Raw genomic sequence first — 17,062 nt, 5'->3', positions numbered from 1 at the left:
TAGTATTCTCAAAGGTCCCTTTGTTTAGTGTCCCCAAGACATTTACACCCAGGACAATATACCCCATTAATATTCAGGTAGGATTGACAGTTTACCTTTTTTCAGTACAGTAGCAAGAGGCAGTTGTCAGTGGACAGGTAGGATATTGAATTTGATTGACTCCTTAGCAACCCACGCACCTCAAGCAAAAGATTTTGAGAAAGAATTCATATAGAAAAAGAGGAGCTGAAATTTGAGGCTTTTAACCTATTCATGCCCTTAAATCCCTAGGACAGGCTTTTTGTTCCCCCAGGTTTCATGCACACTGATTTGGAAGCTACTGTCCTAGATGATGAACGAGATAAGATCATTCTCCCTGCTTAATTTTTCAGTGTTTCTCATGGCAACTAGCTGGGATACTCTTAGAATCTACTTAATCTGCCTCACATTAATCTAATTTTCTCATCTCCTTCCATTTCTCTGTCTTTATCACATCCTTATCTATATCAACCTAATTACCATGCCATGAATATTGCAGTCTGCACCACTGATCATGTCTTTGCACACCTTTCATCACTGGCCTACCTAATCACAGCCATTTTGAGATAGAGATTATTAGTAATAGATGGAAAGCACCTTTCAGTAGATGTTAAATAAATAATAGCAGTTATAATTTTCTTATATGGTTATTATATAATAAAACAAGAGTTTCAAAATCTGCCTTCAACTTTAGAGACGACAAATGACACAATCATAAACTCTATTCTTTTCTTCAAACATATTGAAAGCTCAGAATGAATTCAAGCAGTTGAGACTGAGAGATAACCAGAGATAGCCAGAGAGATAACCCAAGAATCAAATGATATAAGTAATACATAATAAACCAATATTCTTTTGCAGCCAGTGCATATAAACATGTGTGTGGTATACAGGATTCTAATACAGCCCTTAAGATTTCTGCCCATTGATGTATGTTCTATAATCCCCTCCCCTTTAGTATGGGTATAACTTGTGAATAGCCACTTGGGAAAGCCACTCCTGTAATTAGTCTATGTTGTACAACAAAAGTGAGGAGACTTTTTTAGATGTAATTAAAGTTCCCAATCAGTTGACTTTAATTAAAGGAAGACTTCCTTGGGTGGGCTGACCTAATCAGGTGAGCTCTTTAAAAGGGTGCAGAGCTTTCTGTATCAAATCATACACAGAGTGAAGGCAAAAACTGGCCAGTTATTTTTCAATCATTGTCCCCAATAAAGATATACCATTTTCCCAGGAAAAATAAAACACCGTTATTTTTGCCTTTCACAACTCTGTGTTAAGATGAAAGAAATTATCTAGAAGCACTAAAAGATATAATTTCCTGACAGGTCCTTTTGAAATTCATCCCTAGTGCAGAATCTTGGAGAAAGCTGGCTTATAAAATTTTAATAACTTTGAAAAAAAACTTAGTAAATAAATGAAAGACGGTGCAGACATCAGAGGTTCAAAGTAACAGAAAGCTATGCTATTGGTCTTGAAGAAGTAAACCTCCGTATTATGAAGAGGGCCATGTGGGAGGAAACATCAGGCAGTTTCTAAGAGCTGAGCACCTTAGCACTACAACCACAAAAAACTGAACTGGAATGGGAACACTCAATCTTAGATGAGACAGTATGTCTGGTGGGCACCAGGATTGTGGCCTTGTGAGATCCTAAGCAGAGAACACACCTGATTTATGCCTTAACTCCTGTCCCACAGAAAACCTGAGATAATACATATGTGTTATTTTAAGCTACCAAGTTTCTGATAATTTGATAGTTTCTGATAATTTGTTATACAGAAATAGAAAATTAGTACACAATTGAAACCATTACCAAATTTCTTAATTTTTCATCATAGGCTTTACTATATGTATAAGACAAAATATCTGGAAGAAAGTAATCTGTTACATTTTCCAAAATTCCTAAATGCCACTTTATTTCACTAATTTTGATAAAAGTATAGTCTCTCTATATAAGTTTACAAACTAAAACTTAAAATATTTTAAAAATATTCCCAAACCTTAAAATAATTTTATCTTAACTACAATTGATCCTTGAACAGCATGGATCTGAACTGCATATGTCCATTTATATGCTGTTACGGTAGATGCTATTACCTATTAGTACTACAAGATCCCACAGTTGGTTGAATTCACAGATACAAGGGGAGCCAGGAGAGTCAGTGCCACCTAATCATCATGTTGTTCAAGGCCCAAATGTATAGAGGGTTGGTTCACAAATTCTATCACCATTTTCTTAGAATTAGTATCCTATAAACACCACCCTCTGTTTAACAAATCCATCAGAATTGTTGCATGTTGTATAAATAGTCAACTCTGGACAGAAAAGAAAAAAAAAAAAATCTACCTAACAGAAGTGTCATATTCATTGTATTTTTTTTCCTCTCCCAATGTCTTTTAAAAATAGCCAATCTTGTGCATGCCAGTTGAAAGGTGAATGTGCCAGTCAATATGCATGTGTGTGTGTGTGTTTATGTGTGTGTGTTACTACTGGTCTTATTCCAGAGACAATTTATGAGTGCCTAAAACACACACACACACAAAAGGAAGGGAAACTATTGGTTTATTGTACCTGCTTGGTCTAGATAATGAACAGATTAATAACATTTAAAAAGTCAATGAGTTGCACTAACCCAGTCTATACAGAGAAACACTGTCACAAAAATCATCCTTTATTTTAAAGGACCAAACAGATGGTTCAGTTTCCTTGGAACACTGAGAGCCTTCCAGATTCTGCAGTTATTTCACATATGCCAGACATGTCTCTTTTCTATGGGTTTTATTTGAGTTGTCCAAAACATTTCTTTTTATTAGCAGCTTTAAGTGGAGAGATATTTACCTTGGCAGTATCACAGTGTAGATAATACTGAATAAGTTTTGTTCAAAGAAAGTCTCATCATGCCAGTCTAAGGAAATATGCAAATCCCTATGCATAGCCTAGTAATTGTATATTTATCATTTGGTGTGCTGGCACCTGATTATCTGTCTTTATATTTTTCTCTCCTTATATACACATTTTTATATTAGCAAGACAATTTATAACATGATTACACTTACTAAATTTTTGCAATTCTGCTAATTTGAAAGCATTTTAGGATCTTGTTGAAAAAAATAAGACTTCTTATACACAGAAGTAAAAGCATTATCTACATCTAATTATTATCCATGATAACTTTAGAGAAGAATAAAAATGTGTGAGTTAACCATGAAGGAGAGGACCAAGTGTACATATTTACAGAGATATCACAAAGCAAGTAAGAAAAGAAGCCTTTATCATAAACTCAGGAGAGTAGGGTAAAGGCCAGGATGTAGAAGGGCTATAGGACAGCTAAAATACAAGGTGAAAGAGAATGCAGGCTGTGTACAAGGACAGCCAAAGCGGTGAAAATTAGCTACTAAAGATTAAAGATGTCTGTAAGAATCTTCTATTAGACTGTTTTCTGCGTTGCCGCCTCTGTCATTCACCAGAAGAGGTCCGTAGTCAGTTGACTGCTCATGTTATGTCTGGGAGGATAGGTTAGGGAAAGGATACAGGATTGGTGGGTAAGAGTCTAAGGTCCTCACTCTTACAGCCCTAATGACATTATGATACTGCACATAATCCCTGATCTTTTTCTCATTCTGCTCTTTTCTTTTCTTCCTTTCCCTTGATAACATGAGAATGTGTAGGCCTTTACCATGAGTTTGTTTTGTGTGTATTTGACACTTGCATGTGTATCTCAAAATAATGGCTCTCTGAAAATGCAAAAGATTGGATAAGTTTATGTAACACATTCTTATATCGTTAAAACCTATACGCATTAAAGTATCAAATAGTTGTTAACCTGTCTCACTAATAATCGCCTGCTTAGATCCAGTCTGTGAGAGGAAAAGGAAGCAATAAATTAGACCCTAACTTACCGCACATTTTAATTGCACAGTACTCCCAGGGGGTGTCAGGGTCAAGAGTATAGCACCATGGCCTCGGCTTGCCATCAGGATTGCGGCAATAATTATCATCAAAGCCCTTGTCGGGATATCTGCAAACCACACCAAGAAAAGTGTCATGTAAATCTTCCTGGAACATTACCCAGCCCTCAGCTCACAAAATAACTTTTGACTTAGCTCGGATACTATTAACTGGTGGAAGAAGAGATTTTTCTATGTTTTGCCTTACAAGGACTGCTAATCATTGACTGCTGAGTCTATGAATCTGCATATAGTACTAAGGCTACAGTACCATCTCCTTCAATAATAAGTTAGGTCCATTTGGCACCTGTCCACCAGTTGAGGTCTCAAACTGAATCCCCTTCTCACAAGCCCAATTAAGGACAGAATTACATACATGTTGACCTTGTGTAGATTCTTTATTAAGAAAACAGGTCCTCTTCTAGAGCAGGCTTAAAGTTCAAACTGAAAGTTAGGTTTCAATAGCTATGTTACTAATGATAGCTCAATTTTGGAGCTAGAGCTTTCTAGGTCATGCCCTCACCTCCACCAGAGTAAAAGACAAACTCCATCACACCACTTTCTCTATACCCACCTCCCTTTAAATTAACAGGGTCCTGAATTGGTGGTTTGCTTTTAATTACTGCCATATCCCTTCTGATCTCACTTGAAAGATGAGAGATGCACTTTAAAATAAAGCAGTTTTAATTTCATCTAAAAGAACAACAAGCAAAAAAGAGAAAAAAGAAAGAAAAAACACCATTTGGCAATTTCCAGAGAAAGGGGGAGAAAGACCTTCTTCTGTAGTTATTTTTATTTTTATTCTTTATAATAAAAAAGGGGGAAATTTTCAACTAAAACGTTGCCTGTTAAATTTATAGACCAAAATACATATAAATTTTAAACTCAACACGTTCTCCTGAGGAGAAAAGTAAACTTGGTTGCCTGACTTCCAGATAGGCAATTTAAAAATCTACCATAAGAAAGCAGCCAAGGAATTGTTTATTCCACCTTTAGCCTGTGACACGGTGTCATACAATGACCCCACTTTACCTGAGTCACAGGAAGGTATGGCACAAGGAGGAGTTTGGCTTTTGGTTAACAACAATGCCATCCTCCCCAGCTTGGACATGTCACAGTGGTTATTATTGAATGCACTTTTATCTTTTTTGCTTCCATGGAAGAGAAAGAGGAAGCATCTGTTAGTGTTTTCCTTTTGTACCCACTGATGCTCCTGTGTTCAGGAGCATCCTGATTTCAGGGACTCTCAACCTAATCAGCCAAGACCAGTTGACGCTGTAGTCAGCACTCTCATGTACCTCATCATAAACCCCTTTGTCCCAAGACTATCAGGAAAACATTATAGAGAGTTTCCATGTAATTTGTCATGGGACAAATTACAGTTTGTAAAGAGGATCACTTGGAAATGTGATTTGGTGGTATTTTACCTTTCTGGCAAGAATTTGTGCCGGTGTGGTGTCTGATGATCCCAGCGCTGACAAATCTTGCCTGTTTCTGTGTGATCCATGGGACCTCGGTAACTTTCCCCATTGCAGGTCATGCATTCAACTAATAAAATCAAAGCATGGCATATTAATTGCTTCTGACAGCAAAATCAAGAGCACCACTGTTCCATTTAAAGAACAGTAAATCACCTATACAGCAAGGGTATTTTTAGGAAAACTTATATAATATTTTAACTTTAAGTTAGGGCTTAATGTCCATTAACAGTGGCATAAAATACTCCCTACAGAACTTTTCACACACTTTAAATGGAATTTTTGTAGTTAGTGTCATACAAAATTACCATAGGGTCAAGATACTACCTTCCTGATTTTTGATAACTATCTGAAAGTTACCTAGAAACTGAAAAGTCCTTGGGAATTTTCCCTTTGTTGGTCTATAATGCCCGGGATCTCAATATCTGTACTGTCAACATAATAGTGCTCCTCTTTCAACTCACCCTCCAATACATACACAGAAAATGCACCATTTAGAATGAGTACACATCATACTGCTACAGTTAATGCAAAGATCAGGACCACACAGATTTGAGAGACCAGCTTCAAACAGTAATCTAGTACTATTTAAAGAATACAAATATTTTAAAAGAAAATTCACAGTCCCTTTCTATTAGTGAGCATCCACATCGAATACCTGAGCAGACTTACATTTGTATCTAAAGCTTAGGATATGACCTACTATTCAACTTCTTGTACTCACTGTTTTTAAAAATCTATAAACTGATCTAACTATGCTAAATATCACTGTTGATTCTGTGAGGTTAATTAATAGTTTTCTGGCTGGCACCTTAAGCCACACTGAAAAGTCTGAATCATATCAACTAGCTGAAAATGAGACTTCTCAAATGGACAGGTTGATTTGATGTAGCACAGCAGTCAGCCTGTGGAATAAATCATTGCTTGGCTTTCCTACGAATCCGGCAAACTTCCCCAAACACATCATTTGTATCTTGTGATTACTGATCATCTAACATTAGCTGAAGTGGGAAAAGATATCAGGGTTTCATTTTATCCACTGGGATCTAGGCTAATGAGTATTTATAGTAATTTGGGATATACTATTAGAATCATCACTTTTGAAACTTTGATTTTTATGATCTAATAAGACATTAACAATTAAATCTCTAAAACATGAAACCATTTGGCCTGATCTATATACTTCTTTTCATGTAGGTTAATCTATGAAGTAAGACAAGAGACAGATTCAGCTTCCTCTCATTTGATACTGAGCTCCCCCAGACAACAGTCGGTAAACCCCTAAGGGGGTCCAAGAGCATGTAGATAAAAGTGCTCTGGTTGGCAAAGATCAAATCCACATAGGTTACGTATCATCACATTTCAGCTTTCCATCTGAATAGGATTACAAGCTTACTTAGTCTCCATTTTGAAAAGAATGTAAGGTTTGATAGGTTCACGTATCATCGATCATTGTTTGCTCCTTTGTATTGAATGGAAGCATGTAATAAAATCCTACAATCACAGATGAGGAATAAATATACACATGTACAATTTCTAATCTTTAATAGTACTTAAGAATCAGAATACACCTATTTGTGTCCATCAGAAAATGCAGTTTATAAGAATATATCCTTTTCAAATTAGAGCTAATAAAATTATTTTTGGGGAAATTGTTGTGGGGCACTATTAAAAGAATGTTTCTCCTGAAACTTTAGAATTTTTAAATTTCTAAAGGAAAATAGCTACACAAATGAAACAGGTGATTCTATAAGATGACCACTTTCCAGCATGAGTGGTAGATCAGAGCTTCTCCAGACTTTAATATGCATAAACGTTACTTTGAGATCTTGTCCAATAAACGACAAGTTCTGACTCAGTGAATCAGGGTTGGGGCATTACTAGCAAGCTCCCAGTGGATGCTGATGCTTCTGGTTCTTGGATCTCACATTAAGTGGCAAGTTTGTAGATAATCTGTTCAATTCTGAAAGTTCTTAGTGTTTGGCAGTAATAGCTTTTAGGAGAGAATGGATTTTCCTTAGACCCTGAAGAATGGATGATATGTGGATAAACTATAAAGGGAACAAAATAACCTAAATGGTATCCCAAAAATGAACTAGTATGCTATGTTTATAGTATAGTGAAAGGAGAGTTATGCATGCAGGTGCAAACCTAATGAAGTTGAAAAAATAATAAAACTTAGCATGAATAATGCGCAGTTTTGGAAGACAATGAAAGTTGTTGTTGGGGTGGGAATTTAAATATATCCTGTGAGGACTGAGATGCTAAAAATATAGTTACATATTCTTTGATCATTCAGTATTTTGAACATGTAAGAAATCATTTGATCCTTGCAGTGAGGAGAGCAAAGCTCACAAAAGTTTTAAGGGACTTACCTAAAACAGAAAATGCCAGATCTGTAACTAGAGCACAGGTCAGACCCACAGTCCAGTGCTCTTTCCATTCCCCTAATTGCCTATCCATCCTATATATTTAACTTGTTTCCTACACATTCTAACTGGCCATACTTTAAGATAGACTAAAAGCAAAACTTTTAGAAGGTCAGTCTCCCTGTCTTTTTTTAATATTGTCCTCATTACCCTCTTCCCTCTTTTTACAGTAGCCAGTTGTTCTGTTGGTTTCTCACCTATTGGAGGTTACAAGAAATGAGATTGGCTCTCTTATCCAAGGATGAAAAATGTGTGGTTCTTCCTTTGCATCCAACCATCAGGTTAGTCATAAAAATTACTTTGAGAAAGGCAAATTTTGATCTCATATTTACTTCTCAATCTTCGAGAATTCTAAGACTCTTCTAAGTTTTCTCAGCTCATAGTCAAGCCATCCAGGTGTAAACCAAGTCCATCTAAGGACTCAGCTGAAAGCATTAACTAGATAATAGTTCAAGAAGGTAAGCATTGCATCTCCTGTTCTATGCTCTTTTGACTCTCTCTGTTACGGCTAATGTATTACTTAACCATTCCAGAAAGCTCTCCCCTTAAAATAAAAAAAAAAAAAAATTATGTCCCAGTTCTCATAAATTCAAACAAAATCTCTATTCATAAGTAGAATATCTTTTTTTAATTATAGTTCTGCCCTAATTGATAATAGAAAAGTACACACGCTACACATTAATCATAAGTAAGATTAATTTAACACCTTTCTGGTAAACTAACCAACTAAACTCAAAAATTGCTCTGTTCCATTTTTCTCAGTCATAAAGTCACAAGTGATCTGAGTTTACAGACTGAAACAACTGTTTTGAAAGTATCTCTCAGATAAATCCAAGCTGGTGATTACTTCAGCAAAACAGAATGTTTAAAATATGAATAGTCTCACAAACCCCCATTTATAAATAATAGTTTTATTTAAGTCTTTGTTTTTATAAGTCTTTTGCCACACAGGAATTACACATTTAAAGTTATGGCAGAATTATTTGGTATTTTATGTGTAAGTATTTAAAAATATAATTATATAATTTTAGAATAATAAAATGCATTTACTTGAATATTTATCATTTAAAAAACCTGTTTCAATGACAAATGATTGCTTTATTTTAGATCCCAAGCAAATGTTAAAGGAAAAAGTCAGATTTCATATACCTCAATTTTCCATAATCTTTGAATTAAACATTAATGGTAGTATTTTCTTTACATAGTTATGTAAGGTTTTAAATGTGATAAATGAGTATTCATTTTCTTTTGGAATGCTTAATATACTTCAAAGGTTTAACTTATAAGAAAATAACTTCAATCTTTAAATATAAGATATATTTTTATGAACCAAAATTTCAACATTTCAGATAATTATTTAAAGCAAATATTTTAATATAGTTAGAAAGATTTCAAAAAATATATACTGTTTTACTTGTCCTTTTCCAAACAGTCCAAAGTTGATTACAGGTACTTTAATTTTAAAATATACAAAATGATGGCATCTTCAATGTTTCATTCATATAAATAACCTTTGGAACTTGACATTTGCAATATCCATATATTAAAATGTCTCACCCATACTATTTAAACATTGTGAATTTTGTGGCTTTTTCCCTTATATTTATATTTTAATAGAAATTTACATCATATATACATTATTTTGTATATTTTGTATTATCCATTTTGTAAATAACTCTTTCTCTATTAATGTTTGACTATGCTTCTTCTTATTTTAGATCTTCTTTATTAAAATCCTTCTAAAACATTGCTCATTTTAGTATGAGCTTAAATATCAAAGCTCAATTCACAGTCCCTGATATATATTTAGCCCCCAGGACAGGTGTTGGTTTACTTCTCTCACAGGAGAGTTTTGCAAGTACTGTCAGACTACTGAGTAGTTTCCAGAAAAAGTATATCTGCAATCTTTGATGCCACGGTGACCAACAGCATCAAGTGCCATTTGTGCTACTGAACAATGTCCTTTTCTAAGGGAGGTATGATAATCTCATATCATTAAAAAAAAAATTCGAGATGTATACCCTAATAAGAATGACCAGAAATTTTCCCAGTCATTTATTTAGCACATTTATTTTTTGCTATGTGAATATATTTCAATGAAGGTTCTTCTTATAAACCAGGGGTTGAAAAATCACATTCCCACAGACTAGGCACACAGAAAAAATGCTAAACTGTTTAAAGTTTGACCAGTTTGCCTTTCCTTGAAAACACTGTCCCAGGTCAAACAAAACCAATAAATAAAACTCTTTGCCAATAATTTCCAACCTTAAGAAACTGTGATAGCGGAGAAATCCCTAAAAGTAGGGTTTTCTTCCATGTGCAAACGTAAGACAGATATTAAATACAGACTTATTCATACAAAACAGACTTATTCATAACGTTATCACAGATCAGTTTATTATTTTTAAAAGAAAAGAAAACAATGAAGAAGTTATAGTGAACAGAATATGATATGGAATGGAAAGTAAGAATTTACAAACAGAGTTGGGACTGGCTCTAGCACATTAATTCAAGAATTTTAAACTAACTAACAACAAAAAACAAATTCGACTTCTCTGTGACAATTAGCTGACAACAGCCTTTTAACGTGATAAATATCAACCTAATATTTAATTAATATTATGGAAGAAATAGTTCAACGATATTTGGTTAATAACAAACAAGCAAGATATCTTACTATAAAAATTGGACAGCATTCCAGCAGTAACCCCCACCCCAAGTACTTCAAAACCCTACCAAATTTTTATCAGAATTTCATCCATGTTTCATTTTGATTTTTAGAATTTTAGTTTCTGACACAACTAAAAAGCCAGCCATTATGTAGCCAGAAACTAATAAAACCACGTACAATGCTGAAATGGTTACTTTTCCTTCTCTTCAGTCATTCATTTTCCACTGGAAAAGTAAGGATAGTGCCCTTTCATGCTGTGAGAGGAGATGAATACGCAGATGTGGAGTGGCTGCCTTCAAGACAGCTGGAATCTATAGATACTTAGTTCCAGACTATGTGTCAAATTTGACTACGTGTCAAATTTGACTACATGTCAAATTTGGTTCTAGACACATATTCACCAAAACACATACAGGGCATTCAAAATTTCAGTTACCCCCTTCTTTATTCTCTTCTGGTTCTATATACCCTTGCCACACCACTTCAATATAGACTTGACAAAACATCTGCAGAAGCAGGTTCTGAATGTATAGAATTAGTGTTACAAACAAAGGGCTAAGTGTCATTTGGCTCCTTTGCAGTGAGTAGATTGAGGGAGTAGATTGAGGTATATGAGCTCAAAACAGTTGATGAGGAAGCCCAAATTTTACTCTACCCAGTGAGATACCTCAGGCTCCTTTGAAATTCAAACCAACTCCCTCCATTACTTTGCATTAATTTGATGATAATCAGTTTTTAACTTTTAAAACATCCTGTAAAAATGCTCAAATAATGATCTACAGTTGCGTTTGAATGGACAGCATATTCATTGTGATTTAATTCAATTTTGTTAACCTTTAATGTGAGCTGCAGTTTTACACAAAGGGGGAACAGAGTGCCCCACATGGCATTCAGGTCATTTACCTTCTGAACACTGAGGAATGTCACAGACTTCGTAGCGTACCTCTGGATTGCTTGTGAAACACCAAGGTCCCCCTTCTTCCCCTCGAGGATTTCGACAGTAGTTTTCCTGTAGGTCTTTACCCCGATAGCTCGAAGGCAAAAAGCTAGTTTTAAAATGATAATCATTACAGTATAAGAGCATGCAACTTTGGGGGGCCTATTAATTTTACTAACTAGTGGATATATTTTCCTGAAAGTGGAGAAATTCTTTACTCTATCTCAGACAGCCATATATATTAACTTTAATTCTATCACTTCCATCCATTCTTAAAATACTTTAAATTTTATAGGCATTTACCTAACTGAATTCTCGTATTCTGCACCAATAAGAATCATTCATCTCTGAATTTGCTAATCATTCTAGAACCTAATTGAACCATAGTTTCAAAGTTCCACTCAAAGGTAGCAAATGATAGAGGAGAGCCCCTGAGGAGAGAACTGTAGAAACGCTGCACTAGGCATTGACATCTCACTATTACATTGTTTATCTGAGATAATTACTTGTTTTTTTAATATATTTTCTTATGAATAATACCCCTCCCCTTTTCTTCACAATTGATAAACAAATTGATGAAGTAACAGAAACAAAGATTTTAGACTCAAACTAAACCCGGACTCAAATTTCAGCTCTATCTTACTAACTGGAGACCCCAGTGGGCAATGTAGCCTCTTTCAGCCTGTTAGCTTACCTGTACACTGAGTATAACTATAACTTGTAACATCTTACACCTCATGTGGTTGTTTTGAGAAGTTCAAAGATACAAGAGTAACTGAGACTTAATAAATGCTACCTATTATTAAGCACACTCCACTTAGTTATTAGATGTCATAGTAAAAGACAGAAATGCTATTCTCTTTAAAAATTTTTGAAGTTTTCACTGTGACTGGAGCGTGGTGCTTTCAGGCTTAGTTCATAGTATTTGGCCATAGACTGAAATACAGTAGCTTTGTTTAAAATTTCTAATGCCCTAGTTATAATTTTGTTATCAGCATAAAGTATTTCAACATAAAAGCAGAAAACTCCAAAGCTCTTTTTATTCTTTTGTACTGCTTGTGACCTTGGCCTCAGTGATAACTGCATGTGTCTCCTAGACTGCGCATATTAATAGCATAAGTAAAAATATCTGCAGGTAACATTAGTAAGCACTTTTTTGGAATATCCAACTGTATTTTCAATATTCAGTACAATGTTTTCCATAAAGCTTAATTTCTACTTTTACTGATCTCTGAGTTCTAAATGGTACTTAAACTACAGTCAAATCCAAAGCTTTTAGTCTGTCAGTAAATGCTATTCAAATATGTTTCCTATGCACTTAAACTTTTAGTTAAGAAATAATGATTTTTCATTATGCTGTAGCACATAATAAATAGGAACATGCCTTGGGTACCAAGCAACATTTTGCAAAGAAATCATTTAATTTGGACATGGACATGAAATACAATAAAGTCCTCAGAAAATATAAATTATTGGTCAAAAATAGTCTAAGAGACTTACTACTAACTAAACAATTTCAAGATATGAATTAAGTATCATTAACATTATGAAATGTCAAAATAGTTTAATTCTTATTTCACTAGCATTTTAAATACTGGAGAATAATAATTAAACATTTGGTCTTATGATTGATACAAATTATAATTAAAGTTTATCATGACTTTACAGTTCTTAACAGTATTTAATTTTCAAAGAAAACAATGGCATCTTTTGTCTTAGTTTTAGCTCTATTATTCCAGAATAAATTAAGATAATCTTTGTGCCATTGCATGAAATATATTTTCCTTTCATTCTTGCCAGTTATCCAATTTTCCATAGTAAATTTATAATGAAATACTCATTTTTCTGATAGAATCAAAACTGAATTTTACTTTATATTTTTTTCATAAAGCATTGCTTTAACCAAATCTACCTTAGAAAACCCCCCTATAACTCTTTCTTAAAAGTTTGGCTTACTATAGTAATAAGAATAAGTTATTGTTAATCATGAAAATCTACATAGTTGCCCTATACATTTCACTTGACTGGTATACAACACTAGTCCTTAGGCAATTTACTTGCTTTTTGGGTTTTCAACTTGACTTACAAAATGAATGGAGTGAATTAGATTGTTATAAGGGCCTTTATTTTTATCATTTTATTTATGAAGTTTAAAAACCTAGACGATTTAATGCACACATATAAAATACCTGAAGTTTTAGAGATTTTTTGTTACACACACACAGACAAAACACATATACATATACACTACACATACACAAACATATACCTTTCCAGTAGATTTGTAAAGTGAAAAAGAAGCTGTGAAGAAGTAATGAATGCATAAGTCAACAGTTTAGTAGGAAAGATGCAAGTAGGAAGGGAGAGAGAGAGAGTGAAAATCTAAAATAGGTATGGGTAAAAGAATAAAGTTTTCCCAACAGAGTTAATAAAAATGAAGAAGAGAAAAATATGTGCTACTTTCCACAATTCTGTATCAGTGCATATCAAACTCCTCTTTAGGACACGCAGGGTAAAGAGCAGTCTGCGTCATCTCTTCATCCTTTGGTATATATAACTTTTACCCAAATTAACTGGCATTCTTTAGTGTTCTGTGCTTTTCTTTAACATATCATACTTGACCAAGTGATGAAGCCTAACCCTGTTCTTTGTTCTTATGTGTTCATTCAGCACATATTTATGAAAATCTATTAAACCCATGCCCTGTGCCAGGCAATAAGCTCTGTAATAAAATTTTACTCACATGCTTACTATTTTTGGTTCTTTGTCCTTGTGAACAAAGCTTATTTTTAGAGAGATAAGTGAAAGAATATGTCAAATTGATTTATATCCAAATATACTTGGAAATATAAATTAGATCTTCTGGGTGCTAGCCACATTTTCTTTTCTTTTAATCTGAACTCTGTTTATAGGCAACTTGATCCATTCCATCATCTGCTTCTTTAATGAATGCTGGGTGGCCAGTGAAGGATACAGATGGAGATATCAGGTCACCTGATTTTCTAGTTAAGCTTCTATACTAATTTCATCATCTATCATCATCTTCCCATTAAGCCACTTGTAACATATTTCAATTTAGGGAGTCCACAATAAATCACCCTTCTAGACAGAGACATATATAGATATATATTTATTTTTCCACTTTCCATACAATTAATCTTAAGTTATCACTTTAAAAGTGTTAACCTATCATTTAGATATTCCAAATAGCCACTAATTGATGAAAATGTGTTGCTCCCATTAAATACAAAAAATTGATTAACCTATGAAGTCTTCTCTTCCTTAAAGCTCTATATCATAAGGAAATGTTTGTTGATAAAATAGCTGATTGGACTGGGAAGCTAGTTCCCAGGGAGATCTATTTCACATGTACTCCTTCCTGTAGCAGAGAATCACAATCATAGAGAATTTGGGTTGAAATAAGACCTTTGCTGGGTCAGTCCAGTGTACTCTCCTTGACTACAGTAGGATTGATTTCAAACACTATTCCTTTGTTCATGAAATTCTTAGATCCATCTATTTAAGCAAAATGTTTTCCTCACTATGCAGGGACTGGCACTATGCAAATCCTATAAGAGGACAAAACCAATTATATTGTTTGCTTTGTACTATAATGATAAAACTATTTTTGGAGGTATTCATGCATAATTATAAGTAATGAATTTGACAAAAATAATGAGTTGCTTTCTGTTATACAAACACTGTAAAGCTGATTCACTTGGACGCTTGCTGGTTGGCTTTAACTAGACCAGCATCAACGATTTCATCCCAGTGAAGACCAACCAACCCTTTTTCTTTATATGTGGACCGATGAACTCTGTCTCTGTTTACTGAAGTAAATCATCTTGCATGGTTATTCCCCACCAAATGAATGAAAATGAACAAAGTGGGTTCATCAAGGCAAGTAAATCACCACTATTGAAAAAAGAAGTCACAGTATGTATCCTTCTGATTTGCTGAGTATTTAAGGCCCTAAAGTTGTTAAAAGCACAGGTTTTAGAGTGGCACTGGCAGGCCTCAGATTCTGGATATACCACTTGCTAGCTGTGTGTGACTTTGAAAACTTACTAAGATCTTTGCCATTCAGTTTCACCATATAAAAAATAAAACTAATAAAATCACCTACTATGTGGTTCTTGGGGGCTTCCTAGGTGGTGCTAGTGATGTCAGTGCAGGAGACACTAGAGACATGGGTTCGGTCCCTGGGTTGGGAAGATCCCCTGGAGTAGGAAATGGTAACCCACTCCAGTATTCTTGCCTAGAAAATTCCATGGGCTGAGGAGTGTGGCAGGCTACAGTCTATAGGGCCGCGAAGAGTCAGACACGGCTTAGTGACTGAGCACACAGGTGGCTCTTGAGAGGATTGAATGAGATAACCTCGGTGTACTGTTTAACAAGGTGCTAGGCACATGGTAATCTATATCTTCCAGTGCATCTAATAACCAGCTAGAGCTATTTTAAACTAGTTCCTGTTAAAATTATTTCCAAAATAAGTCTTGAGAAACTTTGGCTATATATAGCTCTCTAATGAGTAGATATCTGTTTCTCCTCCATGATGTTTAAAACTCTCAGACTAATGAGCCTATGGATATTTATTCAACTTTAAATAGCATTCATCTGTTATAAAGAACACAATCCTTCTCTTAACTATAGACATTTAATTTCCAAGAAATAAGAAGTTTTCTCCAGTCATTAGGTGCTAGGTGAAAAGGGAAAGTTGGTCATCTGAGACACTAATTTTTAGCAAAGCTCTATAGAAAAACTGGTGGCTGGGTTATTTCTCCCAAAAGATTCTGATTTAATCAGTCTGTATTGACACCCAAGTGGTAGGATTCATTAAGGGCTTTTAGCGATTTTAATGTGCAGCCAAGTTTGAGAACCACCATGGTTAAACAACATTTGGCTCCTGGGGAAGATCAGAATTTCTCCATCTCCAACTTAGCACAGGCAACCTCTCCACTCCAGCTGCAGAGTGCTGTGCCTTCTCACAGGCAAAGAGAAGGAAAAAAGTTTTTATTACTTTTTTATTATTTCTTCCCAAACACCAATATCTATAAATTGAGGTTTTGTGGTGAAATAATGTTAGGCTACATCTTAATGATATATATTTTTTATTCTTTGACTAAATATCAGTTATTAATTCAGATAAGCCTTAGACTAAAACACTTCAGCAAAGTTGGCTAAACTATTACAGAGCTGTAGGATTAATCTGAAGGACTAACCTGGGCCTGCTAACAGACCCGTCCAAGAAAGGCTCTATCCTCTTTTCTTCGTGCTAGACTTACCTGTGTTCGTGTGGTATCATGGAATTCCAGGGCTGGCATTTGATGCCACTTTTAGTGATAGATACCGTTCCCTTGTAGCTACCACCTTTACCAATGATACAGTTTCTAATGTAGTCTATTAAAAGAAAGCAGAGAAAAATGTTATAACCATGTGTAATATATGCTATATATATTAAATATAAAAATATAAAATTCCATTTGAATCTTTAAATAATTAATGCTTATAAACCACCACAAATACTGAAATTTCTTGCCGAAAACTTCAATTAATATTTTCAAAATAATGCATTTAGAG

General features: G+C 34.5%; 1 protein-coding gene across 1 annotated transcript in view; it reads right to left on the bottom strand.

The window, feature by feature from the left end:
- HGF (hepatocyte growth factor) overlaps nt 1–17,062 on the bottom strand; it is an 82,882-nt gene that overhangs the window by 51,442 nt on the left and 14,378 nt on the right. The window contains exons 4-7 of the mRNA XM_052638840.1: nt 16,768–16,882; nt 11,449–11,591; nt 5,395–5,515; nt 3,920–4,038 (exon numbers count right to left, since the gene is read on the bottom strand). Coding sequence (XP_052494800.1) covers nt 3,920–4,038; nt 5,395–5,515; nt 11,449–11,591; nt 16,768–16,882 — 498 coding nt within the window. The remainder of the gene's footprint in view (nt 1–3,919; nt 4,039–5,394; nt 5,516–11,448; nt 11,592–16,767; nt 16,883–17,062) is intronic.

Source organism: Budorcas taxicolor, chromosome 4 (genome assembly GCF_023091745.1).
Source record: "Budorcas taxicolor isolate Tak-1 chromosome 4, Takin1.1, whole genome shotgun sequence".
NCBI lineage: Eukaryota > Metazoa > Chordata > Mammalia > Artiodactyla > Bovidae > Budorcas > Budorcas taxicolor.
This window is presented reverse-complemented; position numbering and strand designations above follow the sequence as displayed.